We start from the raw sequence: 23966 nt of genomic DNA on the forward strand, positions 1-23966 counted from the left end.
GAGTGTGTGTGTGTGTGTGCGTGTGAGAGAGAGAGAGAGAGAGAGAGAGTGTGTGTGTGTGTGTGTGTGAGTGAGAGAGAGAGTGTGTGTGTGTGTGTGTGTGTGTGTGTGTGTGCGCGCACCTGCAGGGAACTGAAGATACGCCCCAGAGAGCCGAGAAAAGACAGGACAACTGAGAGCACAGACAGCTGTCCTGTGTGTCCACATTTAAAATTACTGCCTGCCTGGAGGAACTGAACACATACAACATAAAATACAAAAATGTTTGGGGGGCGGGGGGGTTTGGTTATAAAGAAAATGTACACATGGAGATGGGGGGAGGGGGGTTACAAAGTCCTGTCTCACCCTTCCAGCAATAACCAACAGCACATTCCATTCATGCAGGGTCCAAACCACTGACACAGGGGTCAAAGGGGAGGTCAGGAGGAACATAAAGCCACAGTATAGAGCAAGAAAATATATACCTGCATGAAAACCCCAAACAAACATTAGATTATGAAAGAGGAAATTCTCTCCATATGGTTTAAGCCTTCTTTTTCTAACCTTTTATGGTTTTCCCTCGGTAGTGCTGGATGAGCAAAACCAGGACAGCAATCTGGATCAATGCAAACAAACTTTCCCCCCAGGCTCTGCACACACACACACACACACACACACGCACACGTACACGCACGCACACACACACACACACACACACACACACACACACACACACACACACACACACACACACACACACACACACATTCTTAGTGTCTTAACATGACTGCATACACACACTTAGCACAATCTTCTCTACACAGTACATGTTAGCGTTTGACATTAATGCAAAAGATGTTTTACCCAATGGGAAAGTTTTGAGTGTAGCAGAAAGCTGCATGAGTAGAGATGGCCAACAGCTCCAGAAAAATAGATGTCAGACACAGGCCATTAGAACTTCTAGACCAAAGAATTTTCCAGATCTGAGGCAGAGGAGCTGTGAAAAAAAATTAAATGTTATTTTTATTTTTATTAATATCTTGAATACGTTTTTTACATTTTCTGTTTTCATTTTAGTTTTAAGAATTTGTTGTGTGTTTTTGTAATTTTAGTAGTTGTTGTCATTATATTTTCTATAATAACCCAAGGAAGAAGCAGATACACACATACTATAAAACGCAGTGTCAACCGATAGAGCTGAGAAAATATTGAAGTAATTACTACAACTCTGGATGTTATGAAATATGCAGGACTGATGTCAAATAGACTACTACTTACCAATAACAATTCCCATCAAAATCAATATTCCCATAGTCTTTCTCATGATAATCTTCAAGCAAGGTACTAGAGAACAATACACAGTAAAGAATTATCATGTCTACAAGCCAAACACACACTGGACACTGAATATCTGTCAGTGAAACACATTACTAGTCATCTGTCATGCATTATGTTAAATAAAATGCTACCCATTATAAAATGCATTTGTTTAGTATATTGTTTAGGACATGTTTGGACAACATTTTCACACGTTTATTCGAGATAAAGCTGTCTCTCACCGTGCAAAAAGTTGAAGTAAATGAAAAAGTGGTCATAACACTTTTCTGGCATGAAGAAAGTTAGCAAAAATTCTTTCAACGGAGGCATCGTCCCTTGGTCAGACGTGTCCATAGTTCATGTATTCCTGTCGGTGGTCGTTTATCGTATCCCAACCCAAATCTTCAGAACGGAGAATAATCAGTGAATGAACATTGACAGATTCCTCTTAACATGGCTAAACTAATTAGCCGTCTAACATTCGATACGTGACTTTTTTGTCGTCTTTTTGTAACGTCTAAGCAAAATCTTTTTTGAACTAGTGACCATTCATAACAAAAGTCTTATTTGCTCAAATCCACCAAAACTGCCTCTAGTTAGTTTGACGGCAAAGCAAGCCTCACCAATGACGTTTAAGTTTTAGAGGGGCGTGCGTGTCTCTGGATTTAGACTAGCTTATGTTTTTAAAGCTCCCGAATGGAGAGCGCTTTCCTAGAAGTGTTTTAATGCAACTAAATTATCTAATAACCAAAGCCTGTTCAGTTCACAAACGAAACGTTTTTGTATTTCCACATTTCTATGCTTTTATCATCAGTAGCCAATATGCAGATCCAGCGGCACTGAATCACGTGTTCATACAGGGGGCGCTCGCCGCTCATACATAATTAGGAACTGAATTAGGAATTAAGAACCGCACACTACTGCTCTTACTGTTCATGCCATAAAAACATATGGTAAAAACAAAGGCGAAAAGGGTCACTATTCCCTATTGTGAATGTCAGCTTTTAAACAAATGATACTTTTAAAACAACTGATATCAGATGTAATTTGTACATTCTGGAAAAAAAAACAGAAGGCTTTTTGGTCCAGGTAAGGGGCCATTTACATTATTTTCAATTTGCCACTGTTCTACAGCTATTTTAGAAAAGTTTCCATTTATTCCCCTAAAAATAATACACAAGGCAATTAACTTTTTATGATGCTGATTTATTAATACAACAATTTTTATTTTTAAATTTATGTTTTGTCTTAAAACCTCTTTCAATGCTTTGCTTATTCTCACAAAATTCAGTTGATGATTTTTGGTGCATGCATATTACAGGTTTTTTTAAATTGCTTACACACAATTTATGAAACGGCACACAAGTCACAAAACACACAGCATGAAAAACATCACAGATCTTTTGCAAAAAAAAACACTTAATCCTAAACTATTTTACAGTAACTTCAAAAAAAAAAAATTTGTACAGTAACTACAAAACAAACCATCAAATACGTCACACACGGATAAACACGTCACACACGGATGTGAAAAACGTAAAACACTACTATCTTGTCATTCTTGTGTCTTTTGCATACATGTTTGCACAAATACACTGTATATACAGTATGTATGCACAATTGATTAATTTTACAGTAATTGAACTGAACTCAATCAACACTGAACTGACTGAATAATGAGACTATTAGCTGTTCAAACTGCTTTAATGCAGAATTTGAATTTGTTACCGTGAAGCCACTTTGAAACAATCTGTATCGTATAAAGCGCTATAGAAATAGAGGTGACTTGACTTGCATGCATATTCAGTATTAGGCTACAAAAGAAACTCCAATGCAAGGGTGAAAAATGTATTTGTTTCTCAAAACATTGAGTTTTGATTTCTAAATACCTATACCAAAAGAGAAGTTTGGTATAGTTACACTATAAAATTAGGTAGTTACACTATAAAAAAGCAGGCAAGTGCACACATAGATAGATAAATACAATACAATACAATAGACATGCTATTTTTAAATAAATGAATATATATATATATATATACTGTATATATATTCTAATAATGCCATCACAATCGCCACATTGATAAGCAAAGGTGTTATAATTAAAATGCGCTAATTTGCATTTGACAAGGCACAGCAGGTGAATAGGATAAACAAAATAACTAAAGCATATTACCACTGAACTTCCCCTGTTAATGACTTGCATCAAGAGCATTTTCCCCTGAAATGCTATGTTTAAATATGCAGATTCGCTTGTTTTGGTTAATTTAGTGGAAATCTACAGATGCAAACAAACGGAGGGTAGTATAGGCTTAAAACAAACAATTTTTTTAGTTTTCTTTCCATTGGAGTAAAACAAGACATGGAAGCAAAATAGACCAAAATCTAAAAAATAAAAAATAAACAAAGTGTCCTGCCTTAAACAGTAACTTCATAATATTAATCGCAGGCTCCTCATCTAAAACTATCCATTCACTTAGTTTGTTGTATGCTGATAGATTTTTACATGATACAGGCAGCCCTCCCTCAAATGTGAAATTAAGTCCTTGTCACCATCAGTTATTGTGTGTGTGTGTGTGTGTGTGTGTGTGTGTGTGTGCGTGTGCGTGTGCGCGCGCATGCATAGTAGGTGTAAGTATAATAGCAATAATAATAATAATAATAATGTATTTAATCAATACATTAATGTATTCACTATTCAGGCAATTCATTGCAGAAAAGAAAAGAATGCAGAAAGGCTGGAAAAGGAGCAGCAGAGAACAGCCAAGAGTGCATGCACACTGATAGCTTCCTTTGCTGTTGCCTGCTTTTGTGATAAACCTAGTGATTAGACCATTGTCTCTGTGTGAACTGATTATTTTGTAGATATCTGTTGAGTATGAAACAATTTTGTGAGAGTGAGGGAATTAAAATAAATTGGTAAGGAAGTTAGAGTTGTGTTATTTAACATTTTGTTTCATTTAAAAAAAAAAAAAAAAAAAAAATTATGAGAAGTGCCCCAAAATGTCTGTGCACGTCCCTGATAAAAAGATATGCAAGTTATTCTCAAAACATTGATTTTTGATTTTTAAATTAACAAATTAGGTATAAATGTTTTCACACATGGTCACTGGGTGTAGGTAATTGGTAAATGAGTGCGCCATTTAACATTTGGCAATGTTTTCCAAATGAAACACAAGAGCTGTTTTTTTTATGTTGCGTCTACTGTAAAGAACTGTGCAAAAGGTTAGTTTCACAATTGCAAACTGAGTGTAAAGCAGATAATGTGCTTGTAGTTTTGCAGACTTGGTCAAAAGAATGGGTATGAATGTTTTCACTGCGTGGGCCCCAAGTACCACTTTTAGTGTGTAAGCATTAAAAAAACAAAACAAAGAGAGCAAAGCAAAGGAATTGTTTATATTTTCTGAATAGACAAGCTAAGTATGGGGGAAACTGAAGATGTGGATGTCATGCTAATCTATAATGCTAATTTAAAATAATAATAATAATACATTTTATTTGTAATGCGCCTTTCTCAGACTCAAAGCGCTACAGCATGTACAGTACAGAACAAAATTCTAAATTCAAAATTCAATTCAAAGAATTCAAGAATTCAAAAATCAAACATGGAAGTAAAAAAATATATATATAGAAGTATCAAAAAATAGACAAAAATAATAAAATGATAATTTAAAAGCTTGACTATAAAGATGTGTCTTAAGAAGTTTCTTAAAACAATCCACAGAAGCAGCATCCCTAATAGATGCGGGTAGTGTGTTCCAAAACTTAGGCGCGTTATAGGAAAAGGCTCTTCCCCCATGGTTTTAAGCCAATGCAGTTGCTGGAGCAAGGGTGTAATGTGATGGCGTGAGGATGTATGAGTCAAAACACATGCGGCAGAGATCTGTATATATTGCAACCTCTTGATATAATTTGCTTTTAAATCAGCAAAGAGAGAATTACAATAATCAAGCCTTGACGTGATGAAGGCATGGATAAGCCTCTCTGCATCAAGCCTATAGAGAAATGGTCTAATACACGTAATGTTCCTCAGATGGAAAAAAGCAACCTTCGTTATGTTTTTAAAATGGGAATTAAAAGTTAGCAGGGCATCAAAAATCACGCCCAAGTTACGCACCTGGCCAGAAGGGGACAATTGGGTATTGTGGGATTTGTGGGAATTGTGTATGTGACGCCAGTGGAAGCATTTTATTTGACTATCACGTTAAAAATTAAATCATGAAAGAATACTGAGATAAGATGCCAAGATAAGAGAGCTTTTTAATCTTTATATTATTGGTTCATATTCTTTTAACCCTGAAGAGTGTTGTTCTTTGTCTGATCTTAAGTAAACTATTTAAAACACTCCAAAACAAGGGTTTGCTATGGGCAACCTAACCACCTAACCTAAACACCTAACCACTGGTGCTCATTGGATACATGAGATGTAAATATCAAATGAAACAACCTTTTATTAATTGTTTTTCCTTTCTTTTTTTTTTTTTTACATTGGAAGTTACTACAATGTTTTGTGAAGTTGGCTGATAGCCACTACCACTGATGATCCACTGATTGCTAATAGTTTAAAGAATGCTTGTGAAGAAGGCTATATCAATCCGAAATGCAAAGTAGCAATCTTTTTGACCATGGTTTGCCTAAAAGGGTGTGTGTCAGTCGGTATGTTTTAGTATGCTGGGGTTAGGGGTTATGTAAACAGGAAAAGCCTTTAAAGGAGAGGTGTGTTCTTGTAGTGTTATAAACCATGACTGCACCTCTTCTCCAACATAAACTCAGCCGAACATCAAAAACTAACTCACACAGTGTGACAAACAAAATCTGTTTATTATCAGTCATTGCAAATTTGTTCTAATCCTTTAATGGAAATATTAGCACATGTTCAAAAGTGTGGGAACTTTCTTGAGTGAAATAAAACAGTTAAAACAGCAGAATCAGTATATGTTATAAATAAATATAGGCTGGGGACTGGGCAACAGTCGTTGAATAATTCCTATTTTAGCTGGCAAAGAAAATGACATGGATAGATTTTTAGATAACGTTATTTGTTTTACAGTGTCACTACCATGGTGTTTTTGTCTCACTACAGAGACAGTCCAAAGTCCCAAGATGCATTTGGTTTATACCACCCTGTTCAAACATTATTTAGTCAATATAACACACATCCCACACACATATTTCCCCACAGTTTATCATTTCTTCCATGTGAGATCTCAGGATGCAACCGAATGATTATGTACTGTTTGTTATGACAACCAGAGTGAAATTTCTAAATCTCCAAAAAACTTTAATCAAATGCATATAAACATAGATTTGTATAAATTATGACTGTGGTTTTTAGTTTGATGGTGGTTGTTTTAAAAGCTATAAAGTCCTGTTTTGTTTGTAAAAAAAAAAGAAAAGTATGTGTGATTCCAGAGATATCTTGGTTATAGGATTTGCTTCAGTTGAAACGTTAACTATCACATGTCTCTCAAAAACAAGAGAACATAAAACAATTTCTTTTTATATTGTAATATTTAGTTATAGATTCTCCAGAAAGGGTGCGGTTAGAGGAACTCGATTCCATGGGCTGGTCTTATCTTAACTCAATAATAAATGACCAGCAGTATTTATAAAAACACTGCACTCTGGCACACACAACTTCAGTGTGTGTACGAGACTCAGAGGCAACGACCAAACTTTTCGTCAAGTGCTTTTATCAAGTAGCTTTTTATATCAAATACTGTACAGATTACAGCCGTTATTCTCTGACTTCAGGATTAACACCCACCTCGCAGCATGTGTACAGGAAAATGTGCGTTTTGCGTCGGGACAAGTCTGTACCCGTTGGCGGTCATCTCCATAATCTGTAATATTATGCTGTTTTTTCCTGGCTGGGATGTAAAGTACGCGCAGAACAAACAAATTACAGAGGAGGTCAAATATATGGGAGGACTGGTTGGAGGGGGGATAATGGTGAGTCTGGTTATGTTTAATTGTAAACTATATATCAATTATATTTCTATTTAAACGTCATAGCGTGCATATATGATAATATATATCGCGTAAATGCTTCTCAGTTTAGTTTGGAGCTTGTCAGTCACATGTTTACAACAAATAGGCTGCCTTTGTGAGAATATGCAGAGTCTTAATTTGATTTGGGAAAGGAATGTAAGAAAAAAAAAGGAATGCAAGGAAAAGATTTTGCCTTGTTTTAAAAGAAACCATTAGATAATATAAAAAAATACTGATGTTTCATGCGTAATGCCTATCTTTATCAGTCAAAGAGTGTGATTCTCCTTATAAGGTATTATGGTGGTGCAAATGCGGATCAAAGTGAATCTATTCTAAACAGGGTGACCTTGAAACATAAATGTACAAAATGCATTTATTGTGTGTTAGAGTCAATCCAAAATTTATCAAATGACAAAAATGATTAAACACACTGCCCCTTTCTGTCCTCCAGGTGTTGATTCCAGCATTTCACATTCACCTGACTGGAAAGCAGGGTTGCTGTGCTAATCGCTGTGGGGTGAGTGAGCAATCCTGCCACCAACAAAATCTTTATTTTTAGACTTCAGTTTATAAATATCCTTTAGAAATTAAGTTATGAAGAGGATTGTCCACTAGACCTTTACAAGCTCAGGAGAAGGGATGCATTTGTATTGTAAAATAGCGAAACATTTAAAAGTTTCCATATTCAGAGTTTTTAGAAACCCAAGTGCAGAGATTTTATTTTAAGCAAACCTAATCTAAAAATGTAGCTGCAAGCAGCGATGACGGGCCCAAACCCTGGCACTCCACCACTCGGACCCAATTGTGCATGGCGGGCGATGTGCATTTAAAGCGGGTAAATGTAAAAGAACTATGTCAAAATCATTGGAATATGCCACATTTACTGCAGCAGATGGTGCCAATGACCGTGAACCACAACAGCAGCCTCATCCATGATATAAATTAAATTTAGATGAATTTCATGTAATATGAGGTCTCTTTCAAATGAGTGTGGTTATCATTTGCAGCTCAAAATTTTGTAAGTCCATAAGTAGCCTATTTATCTCAAGGTTTAAAAAAAAATGTATTAACCTTATTATTAAAATTATATAATACTATAGTCAGTGCAAGTGCACTACAAATACATGGTTTGTATGCTTTTATTTTGTCATTAAAACTTATAGAAATAGATCCTAAGTCAGGGATAGGCGACATCAGTCATGGAGTGCCACTGTCATGCAGAGTTCCAGCTCCAACCCTTATCAAACACACCTGGCTACAGGCAAGTGAGATTTTTTTTTCAGGGTTGGAGCTAAACTCTGCTGGACAGTGGCCCTTTAAGGACTGATGTTGCATATCCACACAGCAAAGAGTTCAACTCTAAACCATCAAGAATATAAAATAGACTCTCTCTCTCTCTCTCTCTCTCTCTCTCTCTCTCTCTCTCTCTCTCTCTCTCTCTCTCTCTCTCTCTCTCTCTCTCTCTCTCTCTCTCTCTCTCTCTCTCTCTCTCTCTCTCTCTCTCTCTCTCTCTCTCTCTCTCTCTCTCACTCACTCACTCACTCACTCACTCACTCACTCACTCACTCACTCACTCACTCACTCACTCACTCTCTCTCTCTCTCTCTCTCTCTCTCTCTCTCTCTCTCTCTCTCTCTCTCTCTCTCTCTCTCTCTCTCTCACTCACTCACTCACTCACTCACTCACTCACTCACACACAGATCGATAGATCAGTTAGATATTGTTTCGTAGTTAGTTGAGCCAGAAGATTTAACAATTTTAAACCATTTTAAACAATAAATAAATAATTAAAATAAAAAATAAACTGTGACAGAAAGTAGATATTGATAATATCTTATAAATATATCCAAATATATTACCTAATAAAAACAAGTTATTATGTCTGAAAACTCTGTTCTCAGCAAAATCAATTTCAAATGAGCGTAAAGTTATCATTTGCAGCTTAAAATTTTCTCCGGAAGTCCAGAAGTATTTATCCTAAGGTCTTTTTATATTTGTATTAACCTAATTATTAAACTAGTTGTATAAAAGTATGTTGTCAGTGCGCTACAAATTAACTGAATCTATGTGTTTATCATGTTAACAAATTGATAGAAAAAGAGAAGGGCTAAGATATTTATCTTCCATTAAAGGGATAGTTCACCCAAAAATGAAAATTAGTTTATGATTTACTCACCCTGAAGCCATCCTAGGTGTATATTACATTTTTCAAGGCTGAATTTATTATTTTTACCTGTATTTTTTTAAATCAAATAAATGCAGCCTTGGGTAAGCATAAGGGACTTCTTTCAAAAACATGGAAAAATGTAATTATTCCAAACTTTTGACCAATAATTAAAACATTCTCATGAATCGTTTTCTATTTCAGATGTTCCTGTCTATTTTATTTTCAGCAGTGGGTGTAGCTGGCGCCCTTTATAGTTTCATAGTGGCTCTGATGGGTCTAATCAATGGACCATACTGTAAATATTTACTTATCTTATGGGGAACTCCTTTTAAAGACGGGTAAGAGATACACCTCAGCACTGTAAAGCACGTGATAACACATGTTTCTGTTTAAATATGTTGTTGTCTATATCTCTTAGAACCGAGAGTTACCTTAAGGACCGTAGCACGTGGGAAAATGCATTGAGCCAAACAATGTGGTGGAGTTTAATGTGGGTCTGTTCTCAACACTGCTCGTGACCAGCGCAGTGCAACTCGTCCTCTGTGCCATTCAGATGATCAACGGCCTATTCGGCTGCCCTCTGCGGAACCTGCAAAGAGAAAGGGGTGAGAGGCGCCATTTGAGAATAAATTGGTGAATGAGGAATACACGAAAAGTTGTAGCACAATCTAATTGTAATACCTCAGAGTGAATAGTAAAAATACAGCAGCCACACACTCAAAACACTGTGCAAAATCAATTTAATAGCAAGCTTTCGGTCTTGCGACCTTCTTCAGGCATGACCTCAGAGTGAAAAAAAAAGTAATTTTAAAATACACTTGACAACGGTGAACAGTAAAAAAATATCAGAACACTGAATGTCCTCCTGACTGACCAAGAAAAAAACAGTAAAATAGTAGCCTACCAACATATCTTTTTTGAAAATTTACTTTATTGCCTTATTGCTCTACCTCAAGTTCATTATCCTGTCTTAGGTGTTTTTTTGTGATGTATCCCCTGTGATACCCTTTGTTCAATAAAAAACGTAGCCTATACCAACGTGATGCAGCAACGTTAAATTTTATTCATCAAAAAGCATGTGTAATTAATTTAAATCATGAAACATGTTCAATTTAACAGCAATTTGTTAACAGTTTAACACAAATTTCTTAATGTTTTTTTTTCACATTCCATTTTATTTTTACCCAGTTCTGTGCTTTCCGTTTAATTTAGTCTATATTCCATTTTAATGGTTTAATCAAAAACATAATTAATTTAATTAATAAAAACAACTTAATTTATTAATTTGTATACAATAATAGGGTCCTATGAAATGTTTTGTTTTTAAATTGTGTGTATTTTATTATTTATTTTTTTATCTGGTAATCAAATGAAGGCATTAAACATTAATTTATTTTTTTTATTAAAATAAAAACTAAACTAGCTCTTAAATTTTTTGGCAAACAAGTGTTACACAACAGATGGTTAAAATATAACATGGAAGAAATTTTGTTTTAATAATATTTGTATTATTATTATTATTAGTAGTAGTAGTATTACATTAAGATGAACATTATACTGAATTAATGGCTTTATTTCGAACATGTAAAAGACAATAATAATAATGCAATAAAAGCTAGGCTAATGAAAAAAAAAACCCTCAACAAAACAGAAAGCAAAACAATATTAACTTATAAATGTCCGAAAAAGAGTAGGAAGGAAGCTTATAATCCTACCCCTTCTCCACTAGTACACACTGTACAAGAGACATATGTTTCTATCACAGTTTCTTTAAGTTAAATGAGCATAAAAGCACTAATGAGATTGTACTTTGTCTTACGCTTTCTTCCATGTTTTTTAGCCGCTGTAAGCCGTCACTGCTCCAGATGCCAGGGAGATCATGTCTACCATCCACATCCCAGACTCCCTGATCAGTTAACAAGCGCCCTCTTGTGGAAGATGCTCTCTGAACGTTGAAATAGAGCTTTATTTGTACTTTCTGTGTGTACACTAATCTTGTCACATTCACTGTTTGAAGTTGATTGCTGATATTTTGGTTTAATACTTTTTTTTCTCCAAGTAACAGCTTATGTATAACGACTTCCAGATTGAATAATATTTTAAAGGAAAAGTACTTTAATGACATAGCATTTGTTTTGTATCTATCTGTATTTTTATAGTTTAGAAATTAAATAAACATACTGAAAATAAAAAAAAACATCCAAATGGTTACACAATGTGGGGAATGTGACTTTAATCCACATTTAATATTATACAACTTAATTATCTCCAGAAATCTAGGATTTAGCATAGAGTTAATTCAAAAATCACTTAAAAACATTTAAAATAAGTCAAATACACATGCATGAAAAAACAAACAAAAAAACAGTCCTGGTCTTGCAATTCAAGTTTGTAAAGGGGGTTAGGGTTCCTCAAATATAGAATATGAAAATGTAATACTGCAATACTGTACTGGTTACATCAGTAGTTTTAAATGACTTGAAAGATGGATGTAAGCCGGGTCTGTCTACTGTGTAAATGTTTTTTGGCAGAATGACAATGTAACAAACATAAAGACCAACATACAGTGGGGTCCAAAGTCTGAGACCACACTGATCATCTGGAATTCATATTTTACAAGATTTCTCTTTTTAAGCATTTAAAACAAAGAAAATGTAATATAAACACGATTAGCCAGTTCTAGATCATTAACCAAATGTGTAACATTGGTCACTACTGTAAATGAAGCAAAAATGAGACTAATTTTATTAATCATTTTAATGAAAATATATTAAATTTGAAAAATAGAAGCCTTTTCACAAGATTGTCTCAGACTTTTGAACCCATCTAAATAATGAAACACTTTAAATTATGAACAAGCCATTCTCACCTCATCTCAAACAGGACAAAAAAAAATCAAACATACAAAGAATACAGATCTTGACTCAACAAAATAAATACAGACTACAAAGTGTAATCCTAATAACCTAAACAGTTAGCGGTCTCGTCATTCAGGTTTAATCTCAAATGTTCCTTTTGTCTATTAGTGTTTAAAAGTTAATTGCATAGTTACAGTATATTCTATAGGACTTTTAGATTTAAGAAAATGGCAAAATTACAGCGATGTCTGTGGCCCAAGAAGTAAACTAATAATGATTAAAATGATAATAATGGTAACACTTTACAGTAAAGATCAATTTGTTAACATTGTGCTGTAAATTTTTATATAATCCAAAATATTAACATTTCATGTTGTATAAATTTACATCAATGTTTTATGAACAAATTAATTAACAATGAATAATAAACAATACTATATTTATTCATTTACCAAAATAATAAATGCTGTAAGAAATATTATTCATTGATAGTTCATGCTAATTAAAAAAAAGCTACAACCCAACAAGAGAAAAGAACGTGTACTGTTAGTAAGGGGTCAGCTGTCAAACTGGGCCATCATGATTTTGCGGCTGGCTTCATAACCTAAAAACAAAGCACCATTGGCCGGAAATGTACGGATCATTGTGGGAGTCAAACCAGAATATAGAGCCCTTACACCTGCAAATGAGGAGACAAAAACAAAGTCAAATGGGGGTTTCAGGTAATGCATTTAAAACAGATTGAAATAGTTGTGTAATGTTATACACAATAATATGTAGCATACTAAAACACATCTTTCTCTTACCTTCCGTTCTGAAGATATGCATGAAAGTCTTAAAGAAGCCAGACTGCCTACTTGTCATTGACATGACCTGTATCCTGGATTTAACACAGTCCATTGGGTAAACCACAAGCCAGAGACAAGCTCCTCCTAAACCTCCACTGAACACAATGGGGCCTACACCTATAAAACAGACACTCATCAAACATGGACACGTCACATCTCAGAATATATGCCACGCACTTTACCAGTGGTGGACATTAATGAAGTATTTTTACTTTGTTACTATACTTAAGTACATTTTTCGAGTACTATCTGAGCATTTTTATTTTGGGAAACTTTTACTTCACTACATTCTGAAGAATATCACCATTTTTACTCCACTACATTTACTCATTATTTTGATTTGAAGAAATCGTCACCCGCTCCAGGACATGATAGCAGTGTCCAATTTGTGAACAAGCTGATTCTTTTCAATTAACCTGCTAAATTGGTTCGCAAACCGCACTGAACGGTTCATTCGTGAATTGGACCGATCCGATTGCATCGGTTCTGGAGTCAACAACTCACTGACTCAAATGATCCGGTCAGAGCGAGTCTCCAGTTAACAATTCACTGAATTCACAAGTCTGACTCAAAATGAGCCAAGATCATCGGAGCTTGAGTGTGTGCGCGACTTATGGCGCGCACACACTCAAGGATTTATTATTGTAAATGTAAATCATGGTCACAACTATCAGTGGTTTGTGAACTAAATCTGATGTAAAAGGGGCAAGCTGTTTAAGCATTAAATGCTTGAATGTGGACATGTCCATATTTGTGTGTATTACTGTCTGAATGGGGTAGGTTTCAGGTAAAATCTAAACGTTAAAATAATGCAAATTAATGTGCATGCATCTTCCCCGCTGCTGTAGCAGTTACAAATAATGTAAAACCAAATATGTTTGCTTAGCGGTCCTCTTAAAATGTTAACACATTCTGCCCTGTGACGTTTGTTTTTATAATGTATGTCTATATTTAACACACATTTAGTTTTTTCTCATTTCTATATACTAAATATATTTGGTTATTATCACTTCTTTGCACACTTGAATTATCATTAATCAGCAGTATAGTTATCAGTGTATTAGGGCTGGGCGATATGTAAAAAATATTTTATCGATAATCGCCTTAAAAAATATCGCGATATCCGATTATATCGTCTACCCAAGCCCCGCCCCCTATGCGCCCCGCTGGAGACAACACATACGGAATACACGTTAACACAAGTCATGTTGAGTTTGGCTGCACTTTATCTAATGATAGCCTGCGATTTAGTTGGTTTAATTTAATGATTGAAACGTTAAAGGTTTTACTTTGGTTAGTTTGAGCTTAAACGAGCATAAAACATTAGCTTTGCTTGTTATGTTAGTGTTGCTAATAATTTCCTCACTGTTCTTATTGCATCTGTGTTTGAAACGAATTTCTTTTCGCGAGGAGAAATGTTAAATAGGCCTACAACTGAACAGAACAGAACACAATTTGGTGATTGTAAGAATGGTGAATGCATGTTGATGTTATAGCTAGGTGTCTTGTCTTGTCTATTTGTTTTTCATAAGGTCCGATTTTCTCCTTTTTTTGGCGGTATCGCCTGATTTAATAATAAGTTTAATTTCCTATGTGTAGCGCTGTTTTTAAACTTGTATTTTCACACTATAATATATTTGTTATTTGTCTAAAATTAGGAATTAAAAACGAATTGTCGTTCTGAATGAGCAAACACGTTTTGTTTTTTCCTCCTTTTTGGTTTTAGTTCCAAGTTCACCTTAAGCCGTTTAAGAAATAAAAATGACTGCTTTATTTATTTAGAAACAGAAGTCATTAAAAATTATATTTGGGGATTTTTTGTTTGTTTTGTTTATTTATTAATTTATTTAATCTAAAGCAAAGTAGGCCTATAACGCTCCCAATAGCCTACGGAGCTGCCAACATTGCTCCGAACGCGTGCATGAGATAGCCTATTCAAACGCAATTTCTTCATCCATTTGCAATATAACGACATTTTTCTTTTTCTTTTAATTACAATGGTCACGTTTGTGCTTTTTGATTGGGCCTATTTATTATGTGCAACATTTCAATTAATATTCAGAAACGGGTAAAGTTAGCCTACTTCTACCATTTGTTTTTCTGATGAACTTTTATCAGCCTGCAAACCAAAATAAAATAGGCCTAGGCTACTTGATTATATGAAGAAAAATGTTTAACAAAATTACGAAAGTAAGGACAAATGATGTTTGACAGGGAGCGCATCTCAAGGCCGCACAGACTCATGTTGCAGTTGGAGCAGTCAGCGCCGAACAACAGGCACATAAAATATTAAGCTAATTAAAGTTACAAAAGTTCAGTGAGTGATTTTCTTTTTCTTTTGTTCTTTGATCAACATTAATGGTGGCAGCGAGTATACGCTGTCAGTGGACTGATTCAATGGACACTACTGTTTTACTTTCTCAACCGTTAAGACAAAACCGGCTGTGTTTACGGGGATATTTGAACTTGAAAAGAGGTGTGTAGCCTACCTACTGAAGTCTTTCCACGGTTGAAACAATAATTCTTCTGATGTTTATTCGTGTTTATGTGATGCTATAAATTAACTAGAAGTATAATTGTGAGATATAATTCTGTGTATTTGTCAGTGCACTATGTGAGAGGCGGCTCTTTGCGCTGTTTGCGTGAGTGCGCAGCTCAGAAAACAGCGCGCATGCAGACGTGTTCTCTTTCGTCTTGCGCTTTAAGAATGCTATCAAGAATCGATTTTCTATTCTTAATCCTACTAACTAGCCTATAAAAATATATTTCATTCATGTTATTGCATGATGATGTGAATAAATATGTTTAACTAGGCTATGTGAAATATAAGCCTATTGTCATTTTTTGATATGGACGATTATCGTCTGGAAACCGACTGTTAAATCGACATCGCGATACTTGCGAGACATCGTCGATATACGATAATATCGTCATATCGCCCAGCCCTACAGTGTATGACAAGTTTTGGTCATAAAATAAAACTTTTAAGTGTCGCCCACCACTGTACATTAAAAACATGAGCAACGAGATCCAAAAACAAGAAAGAAAGTACTACTAGAACAACTAAAACAAACACTGAACTTGCACTACAGTTCAAAAGTTCGAGATCAGTAAGATTCATTTTTTAAATAAGTCTCTTATGATCACCCAGACTGGGCTGCGTTCCCCAAAAGCAACGTAAGCCTAAGAAGTTCGTAAAAACGATCGTACGACTGATCTTAATATTATGGTCGGTTTCCCAAAAGGATCGTAACTTGAAAATCTTTGTAGAACTACGAGTGCTCTGGAGTAATCGTAAATCCCCAAGTGCATTGTAAAACAGATTTATGAGGTCACCTGCAGGACAACCGGCAGATTTACACTTTTATCTAGATTTACTGCAACGTGAGTATAATATAAGGTTTTGATTGTACTTTATTGTACTCGTGTTTTGTTTAAATTAATTTATAAATGAAATAATTAAAAAGGGAAGAAAAAATAGAAATACACATCTAAATTAAATGAATGAACAAAAAAATCATAAACAAAGTAATGTGGGAAATATGCTTTAAAGACTGGGCAAAATAGGGATGAATTAAAAAAAATCTGTCAATGACTTGCTGATGTGCACGAAAACCAGCCATGTATTGGGCATTTCTTGCGGACCTCCTTTCCTGATCTTTGAACACCCCTGGTTGCAGTTAGTTTGCAATTATGTCCTCCAGATGTTTTGTTTTTCCTTAAAAAATAAAAGATTTGTTCCGCTCTATCTCCTCTAAAAGGACATTAATTTGATCTTTTTGAAAGGTATCTTCTCTTGTTTTTTTTTGTTCAGCCATTTTGTCAGTGCCTCCCATGTATAGGTGCTTTATATATGCTTGATTTCTAATCCACAACAAATGACGATTATTAGGTTAAACGTTCAGAATACAATTCCATATAAGGTTATATTTCAGCGACGCTAGCACGTAGAACGCGTTCTCGCGCATTCATGTTAAGTGCATTTTTGGGAAACGCGCGTGGAATTGCGGCGAGCGTTCGTAACCTTGCACGTAGAGAGCGCTCTTAAGAGCTAAGATACATTGTTATCGGGAAACCCGGCCCTGGACAGTAACAGTGATAGATATTGTGAAATATTATTACAATTTAAAGTAACTGTTTTCTATATGAATATATTTTCAAATGTAATTTATTCCTGTGATGGGAAAGCTGAATCAGTCTTCAGTATCACATGATCCTTCAGAAATCATTCTAATATTTGTGTGATACACTGTTTTTCTGAATACAGTTCAAAAGAACAACTTTTATTTATAATTAGGGTTGGGTACCGAAACTCGGTGCCAATAGGGAACCGGTTCCGACGTAAACGGTAGTAACCAGACCGAATAAGAACGAAAATTTCGGTGCCTGATTTCGGTGCCTAACTTCATTAGGCACACACGCGCACACACACACACACAAGGTCTCTCGCTCGCTCTCTGCCGTGCGTGTGCTACACAGTTTGGAGCACAGTTTCTTCTGTCTCGCATGCGCGCTCTTTCTCGCAAGGTTTGGCTGCATTTCACGTGTAAAATTACGCGTCAGAACGCCCTCTGGGTGTGCCGATAGTCTGAATCCCATATAGAATCAAGCCAATTCATTGGCTGATGGCGCGGGCGCCGCATCGACGCACATCGACATTACGTCGTCATATGTTGGCGCGCGCGCCATCTGCTCCTCTGATTTCTCAGCCGAAAAAGGAAGCTGGTCGGCAGCGCGAGGAGCTTGGCAGCGTCCCGTTCCCTATTGAGAGAACATAGGTTACACCAGTAACCAGAGATGTTCTCTTTCATAGGTTCACTCAGCGCTGCGTAGCTAAGAAGCAGTGGATTTGTAGGCTGCTGTATCACGTGCCGTTTGAACTGACGCGCTACAGCGATCTGTCACATTTCAAAGAGCCAAAACGTTATTTATTGTGTGAATCTCGTAAAAATATTGACAGAATCTGACAGCTGTGGATTTGTTCCATATCAAAATAAGTAACCTTCTCTGTCTTGTCTGTCGGTGTCAGTGTACTCTTTGTCCGCGATTTCTCTGTGTGAAAAGGGTCATTTGCGTGAGTCTCACGGACAATGCGTGAGAGTTGGCAGCTCTGCTAGTAATCTCTCTTAATCTCCAGTATTATTACATTGTTTGATACAATATTGTTTCATTTGATATTATGTAAATATGAATTTTTATTTTATATTGGTCTTATTATTACCATATGTTACTTGTATTTATATTGTTTAAAGATTTAAGTTAATATTGTGTCCAGTTTGGCCCTGTAAATTAAAGGGTATTATTTTTTGATAAAGTGTGTGCGGTTTCATTTTCTTAAGTACCGATTTAAGAACCGTTTAAGCACCGGAACCGTTTAAAAAATACCGAGTAGGTACTGGAATCGGATAAAACCCAAACGATACCCAACCCTATTTATAATGGAAATCTTTTTTGTACCTAAAATCAATTATAGGTTACATTTTTTTACTGTCACTTTTGATCAATTTAATGGATATTTACTAAAGTATTAAATTCTTTAAAAACAAAACTTACTGACCCCAAACTTTTGAAGGGTAGTGTATATACTAGCTTTTTACTTGACAGAAGGGACTCCTACAGCCGACGTTCTGCGCATTATATTTTACATTAACATTCCTGTCGCTATCGACCAGAATCAACTGAATGACCAGCTCTATTTAAAACAAAGAGTTCATTGTTTACTGACTGATTTTAATGTTTGTCCTTTTCCTCCTAATGACTGACTCAGGTATGCCATTTCATTAAGTACACACAGGAAATACCAACCCAATCCGTGAACAAGAAACAAAGTATGGAGTTAGTCATTAGTCATTATGTAGTCAATATTTTTAGATAAGGTAACTTTAAAGATAAAATGTAGAAACTACAGCGGTTTCCATACCCAAGTCATCCTTGGCGCAGTGCATGTACTCAGCAAAGAGAGAGCGACAGAGCTCGTATGCTCCAAAGAAACAGAAATATCCAGGCACCTCACGGGCAATAGTGGGGGTTAAACCCTGGAAGAACCCTGCAGGACCCTCATTATGCACAATGGACTTTATCACCGACCAAACTGTGCTGAAAACACAGACAGATATAATGAGACAGGAGATAAACAATATCATCATGAGTAATACTAGCTCTTAAAAGTAAATGGAAAAATATGTGCACAGTATCCGCGGAAAGGAAGGCTCAATCTTTACTTCTGGCTTTGGGCGATCTTGCCGGAGGAGGTCATCTCATGCATAGCCTGCAGTCGGCACTTCACCAGCTCAGTGGGACATAAGACCAGAGAGGAGAAAATAGAGGCCACAGAGCCTGCGCACGCTTTCTGCATGTCACTGTACAGAATGGAAATGCATGAAAATTTTTAAATGTATAAAATTGTGATGTTCTTACATTTTTTGATCGATAATGATACCGGTCAAAAGTTTGGAAACATTACTATTTTTAATGTTTTTGAAAGAAGTCTTCTATGCTCATCAAGCCTGTATTTATTTGATCAGTAATACAGTAAAAACAGTAATATTGTGAAATATTACTACAATTGAAAATATTGGTTTTCTATATCAATATACTTTAAAATATATTTTTTTTCCTGTGATGCAAAGATTAATTTTCATAAGTCATTACTCCACTATTCAGTGTCACATGATCCTTCAGGAATTATTTTAATATGCTGATTTATTATCAATGTTGGAAACAGTTGTGCTGCATAATATTTATTTTTATAACTTGTGATATTTTTACAGGATTCTTTGATGAATAAAGTTAAAAAGAACAGCATTTATTTTAATAGAAATCGTTTGTAACAATATACACTACCGTTCAAAAGTTTGGGGTCAGTACATTTTTTTCTTTCTTTTTCTGAAAGAAATCAATACTTTTATTCAGCAAGGATGTGTTAAATTGAGAAAAAGTGATTTCTTTTAGAAAAGATTTCTATTTAGAATAAATGCTGTTCTTTTTAACTTTTTATTCATCAATGAATCCTAAGAAAAATTTAAGCAGCACAACTGTTTCCAACATTGATAATAACAGTATCAAATCAGCATATTAGAATGTTTTCTGAAGGATCATGTGACACTGAAGACTGGAGTAACAGCTGCTGAAAATTCAGCTTTGTCATCATAGGAATATTTCACATTTTATAATATATTCAAATAGAAAAGTTAGGCTATTTTAAATAATATAATATCATAATAATATTTCACAATATTACTGTTTTTTTAATAAAATAAATGCAGCCTTGATTTAAGTAAATAAGAGACTGGTTTCAAAACCCTTAAAAAAAATCTACCCCAAACTTTTGAACAATATTGCTTATCACAATATACACATTTTATGAAAAAGTGATTAAATTTGAGAAGAATTTCATATATTTTTTCGGATGTTTTTTAAAGTGAACATCATGTACACCTCAGTGACAACTTTATTAGCAAAGAAGGAATTATAAAATTTAAAAAAAACACACCTTAACCATCTCTGCATCACTTTTTTTTCAATTCAAGCAAAAAATTATTTTTATTTCAAAATAATAAAAATTATTATTTATTTCATGCATTTTGGGGGGGCAACTATACTACATACTTTTCCTGTAGCTCAAATAGTAGAGCATGGCACTAGCAATGCAAAATTCATGGTTACATTTCCAGGGAATGCATGAAATGATAAACTTCCATGCAATCTAAGTTGCTTTGGGTACCGTACCGGCATCTGCCAAAATGCATAAATGTAAATGTACTGTTTGTGACACACAGAGAGAACTTGCCTGAGCACAGCCCCTTTCTCCTGACCAGAGATGTAGCGCACCACCTCTTGGCAAAAGCCGTAGCACATAAAGAGCACAGAGTTCTCCGCGATGTTGGCCATGAGGGCTGGCGAGGTACCTTGATACAGCCCTCGAAGGCCCACCTGTTTGTATGTTGACACAAAGCAGTGCACAAAGCCTCTGTACAAAGTGGGGAATGTCTGCATTTTCACTTTAGCCGTGTCCAAAGGTTGACCACTAAATACACAAGCTGTGCCCCCTAAAGCGGAAAGAGGAGCGGGAGAACAGAAAGAGAGATTTTTTTATCTTGTTAATGAAAATTAAAAATAGACTGTAGGATAGACATATTTACCCTTCAGTACCCTTTGTAACAGCAAAAAAAAGAAGCAATACACAAACAAATATATTTCTATAATGATTTTAATTGGTACTATTTTGGCATTATAACTTTGATCCCATGGTTTAAAATGACAGAATAAAATAGTGTTAAAGGGATAGTTCACCCAAAAATGAAAATGATGTCATTAATTACTCACCCTCATTTCATTCCAAACCTGTAAGACTTCCACAAAGGGCGCCAATGTGAGTGTGCACACCGACGCGAAAAATTGCTTTATATGATGAACAGATTGAATTTAGGCTTTTATTCACATATAAACATTCATCAACTCACACATTAGTTAAGGTAAATATAAGCATGTTAACTTGACGTGCGAAAACCAATGAGGTTCATTCTCTTGTAACGCAGCACGCTTGAGCTTCCGCAAGAACCAATGAGGTTTGTTCTCGCACGTTTGGATGAGCTTCTGTTTATGTTCGCTGATCAATGTTTATATGTGAATAAAAGCCTCAATTCAATCTTTTCATCATATAAAGTGATCGAGTCTCTTCAGAAAATTTGGACTAAACCACTCAATACATATGGATTCGTTTTACGATCTCTTTATGAACATTTTGAAGCGTCAAAGTGTCAGTTGCGTAGCTGTCAAGGGAGGAACAGAAAGCTCTAAGATTTCATCCAAAATATCTTCATTTGAGTTCCAAAGATGAATGAAAGTCTTACGGGTTTGGAAAGACATGAGGGTGAGTAATTAATGACAGAATTTTCATTTTTGGGGGAATTAACCCTTTAAAGGAGACATAGTATCTGAGTTACAAAGCAATTATCTACAACTAATCCACAAACAGTAGCATAGCATGTATTACAAACTTTCTCACCCTCTTATTAGTAAGATCTAAGCTGAACAGAACGGGGCTGCGTTTCTCAAAAGCATCGCGAGCCAAGTTGATTGTAGGTACCATTGGTGACAATGGTTCTACGATCTACTTAGGCTTATGATGCTTTTGGGAAACACAGCCCTGGTCAGTGAGTGTGTACCGTATGTGTGTGTGGTGCAGGGATTGCTGAGACAATAGGTCTAGGCTGTGAAACCACAGAGGTAAGCAAAAACACACAACTCAAAGGTCAGATAAGGACTGACAAAAGAGAGGGTTTACATTGTAGATGGTGGAGCAGAAATAAGTGTCCTACTCTATCATCATAGGGCCCAGGACAATGTTCATGAATGACCCTCCAAAATGAGATGATGCAATGTGAAGTTACCTATAGCTCCAGCAGAGAGGTCTATTATTGCCTGAACCACTGGATGTGGTGCCATGGTGAAATATGCTCCAAGAAATCCTATTTCAAAAGTATGCGCAAAAGATGAGACAAAGAAAAGAAAACATGAGAATACTTCAAACTTCCATTTAAACAATGGAAATGTACTTTAATTTGTATAAAGTAGACTGCTACATAATCCCAAACTACGGTGTAATTTCCCCCCCTCATGATTTGTTGCAGCACGTTTAATCAAAGTATAACTGATAGCTTGTATAGAACTAAGTTATGAACAAAAGTTAGGCAGACAAAATGGAGCGGAATCTCAAGTTTCATAGTAAGAAAGTTCAGGGCGCCAAATGGAGAAATTAAGTCACAAGCCACAACCGACAGACCATGTGGCGTTGAAAAACTCTCACACAAAGCCATGTTTTCTTTAACCACAGCGATGTTCGTTATCTTCACGCCTTTCCGATGCTATATTTTTGCTACAATGTGTGGCTGTCTTTTATGGAACGCAAAATAAAGTAACATAAAAACTGCTCGTTACAGACAAACGTGTTCTTGCATCACCAGGACTGAACACTATATGGATCACGAGATTGAACATCTTAAAAGTAAAACTGTGACAACGTAAATTTCACAATAAAATTTCACCAAGCATAGCCTACCTTATTTCACGAAAGCATTCAAAACGAAAATATGTAGCGAAGTGGTTTGATTCATGCTGGCTGTTAACTAAACTGACACATCTGCGATCAGATGAGTCATGACCTCTCGTCAGGGATCCGTATGTAAAGCGATGTCTGATTCGTATAGTTCAATTGAGTCGAATCCTTTCAGTGAATCGTTTTTGAGCAAAACCATAACGATTCGGTCACGACCAGGGGGGTATTCCGGAAAGCAATTGGTTATCTTACCGTCAAACATACACTCTAGGTTGATTGACCCAAACCTTGCTTGAGGTATGCTGGTTCCAAAAATACGTCCGGTACGCGTTTTGTAATATGTTCCTGTGAAAACCTGTTGCAGTGGGTGATATTCCCCCTGTTGTGGGCATGGCCTTGTTACAAGGCACAAACGAATGGAACTGAAAATATTAATGTATCTAACTTAGTCTTTCTAGTGTATCTACTCACACCAGCCTAGCTTATATATATTAGGGCACAGTACATTTTTAGAGGTAATGCAGGCTACGAATGCCAACAAGGTAGGCTACAACCAAACTATTCAAATTAAATTTAAAGCCTCACAAAAAAAAACAAAAAAAAATGTCTCAAGGCCACGCCCATAATAGGGGAAATATCATGAACATAGATAGATAGATAGATAGATAGCAATACAATATACATTACCTTGTTTTAATAGTGCTTTATAAATCGATATAACTCATTAACTGTATAAATTTTTTGCAATC

At 35.6% G+C, this 23966-nt stretch overlaps 4 protein-coding genes across 5 annotated transcripts in view; 2 read left to right on the forward strand and 2 right to left on the reverse strand.

Annotated features, from left to right (window-relative positions):
- Positions 1 to 1908, reverse strand: part of mpdu1a (mannose-P-dolichol utilization defect 1a) — a 26552-nt gene extending 24644 nt beyond the window's left edge. For both annotated transcript variants that reach the window (XR_008803983.1, XM_056235920.1), the window contains exons 1-6: positions 1539 to 1908; positions 1258 to 1323; positions 844 to 976; positions 544 to 629; positions 346 to 464; positions 123 to 233 (exon numbers count right to left, since the gene is read on the reverse strand). Coding sequence is in view for 1 of the 2 variants with exons in the window: in XM_056235920.1 (XP_056091895.1) it covers positions 123 to 233; positions 346 to 464; positions 544 to 629; positions 844 to 976; positions 1258 to 1323; positions 1539 to 1650 (627 nt within the window). In the remaining variant the exon portion in view is untranslated. The remainder of the gene's footprint in view (positions 1 to 122; positions 234 to 345; positions 465 to 543; positions 630 to 843; positions 977 to 1257; positions 1324 to 1538) is intronic.
- The window catches only part of plscr3a (phospholipid scramblase 3a), a 47070-nt gene extending 40352 nt beyond the window's left edge, over positions 1 to 6718 (forward strand). Inside the window, exon 7 of the mRNA XM_056235922.1 lies at positions 6709 to 6718. The gene's annotated coding sequence lies outside the window, so the exon portion shown is untranslated. The remainder of the gene's footprint in view (positions 1 to 6708) is intronic.
- A 191-nt stretch (positions 6719 to 6909) lies between these two features.
- tm4sf21a (transmembrane 4 L six family member 21a) lies at positions 6910 to 12078 on the forward strand. Its single transcript, XM_056235928.1, is given in 6 exon segments — positions 6910 to 7248; positions 7739 to 7804; positions 9656 to 9792; positions 9873 to 9904; positions 9907 to 10059; positions 11295 to 12078. Coding segments are annotated over 6 exon segments (681 nt in total). The 5' UTR covers positions 6910 to 7071; the 3' UTR covers positions 11411 to 12078.
- A 478-nt stretch (positions 12079 to 12556) lies between these two features.
- slc25a15b (solute carrier family 25 member 15b) lies at positions 12557 to 23374 on the reverse strand. Its single transcript, XM_056235933.1, has 7 exons — positions 23221 to 23374; positions 22553 to 22630; positions 20935 to 21208; positions 19382 to 19519; positions 19081 to 19256; positions 13119 to 13277; positions 12557 to 12991 (listed from the first exon to the last, which is right to left on the reverse strand). Exons 2-7 carry the CDS (start codon positions 22605 to 22607, stop codon positions 12870 to 12872), a joined length of 924 nt encoding a protein of 307 aa, XP_056091908.1. The 5' UTR covers positions 22608 to 22630; positions 23221 to 23374; the 3' UTR covers positions 12557 to 12869.
- Positions 23375 to 23966: the final 592 nt, after the last annotated feature.

Source organism: Rhinichthys klamathensis, unplaced genomic scaffold (assembly GCF_029890125.1).
Source record: "Rhinichthys klamathensis goyatoka isolate OS25496 unplaced genomic scaffold, OSU_Roscu_1.1 h1tg000433l_1, whole genome shotgun sequence".
NCBI classification, from domain to species: domain Eukaryota; kingdom Metazoa; phylum Chordata; class Actinopteri; order Cypriniformes; family Leuciscidae; genus Rhinichthys; species Rhinichthys klamathensis.

Bases quoted from the DNA above. Each gene is read 5' to 3' on its own strand.
- slc25a15b (XM_056235933.1), bottom strand. From the start codon at position 22,607: ATGGCACCACATCCAGTGGTTCAGGCAATAATAGACCTCTCTGCTGGA. The intron at 19,257-19,381 runs GTAAAGATTGAG...CTGTGTTTTCAG, and splicing joins AAGATCGCCCAAAGCCAGAA to CACAGTTTGGTCGGTGATAA. The intron at 13,278-19,080 runs GTATGGAAACCG...TCTGTTTTATAG, and splicing joins CTGCGCCAAGGATGACTTGG to GTGTAGGCCCCATTGTGTTC.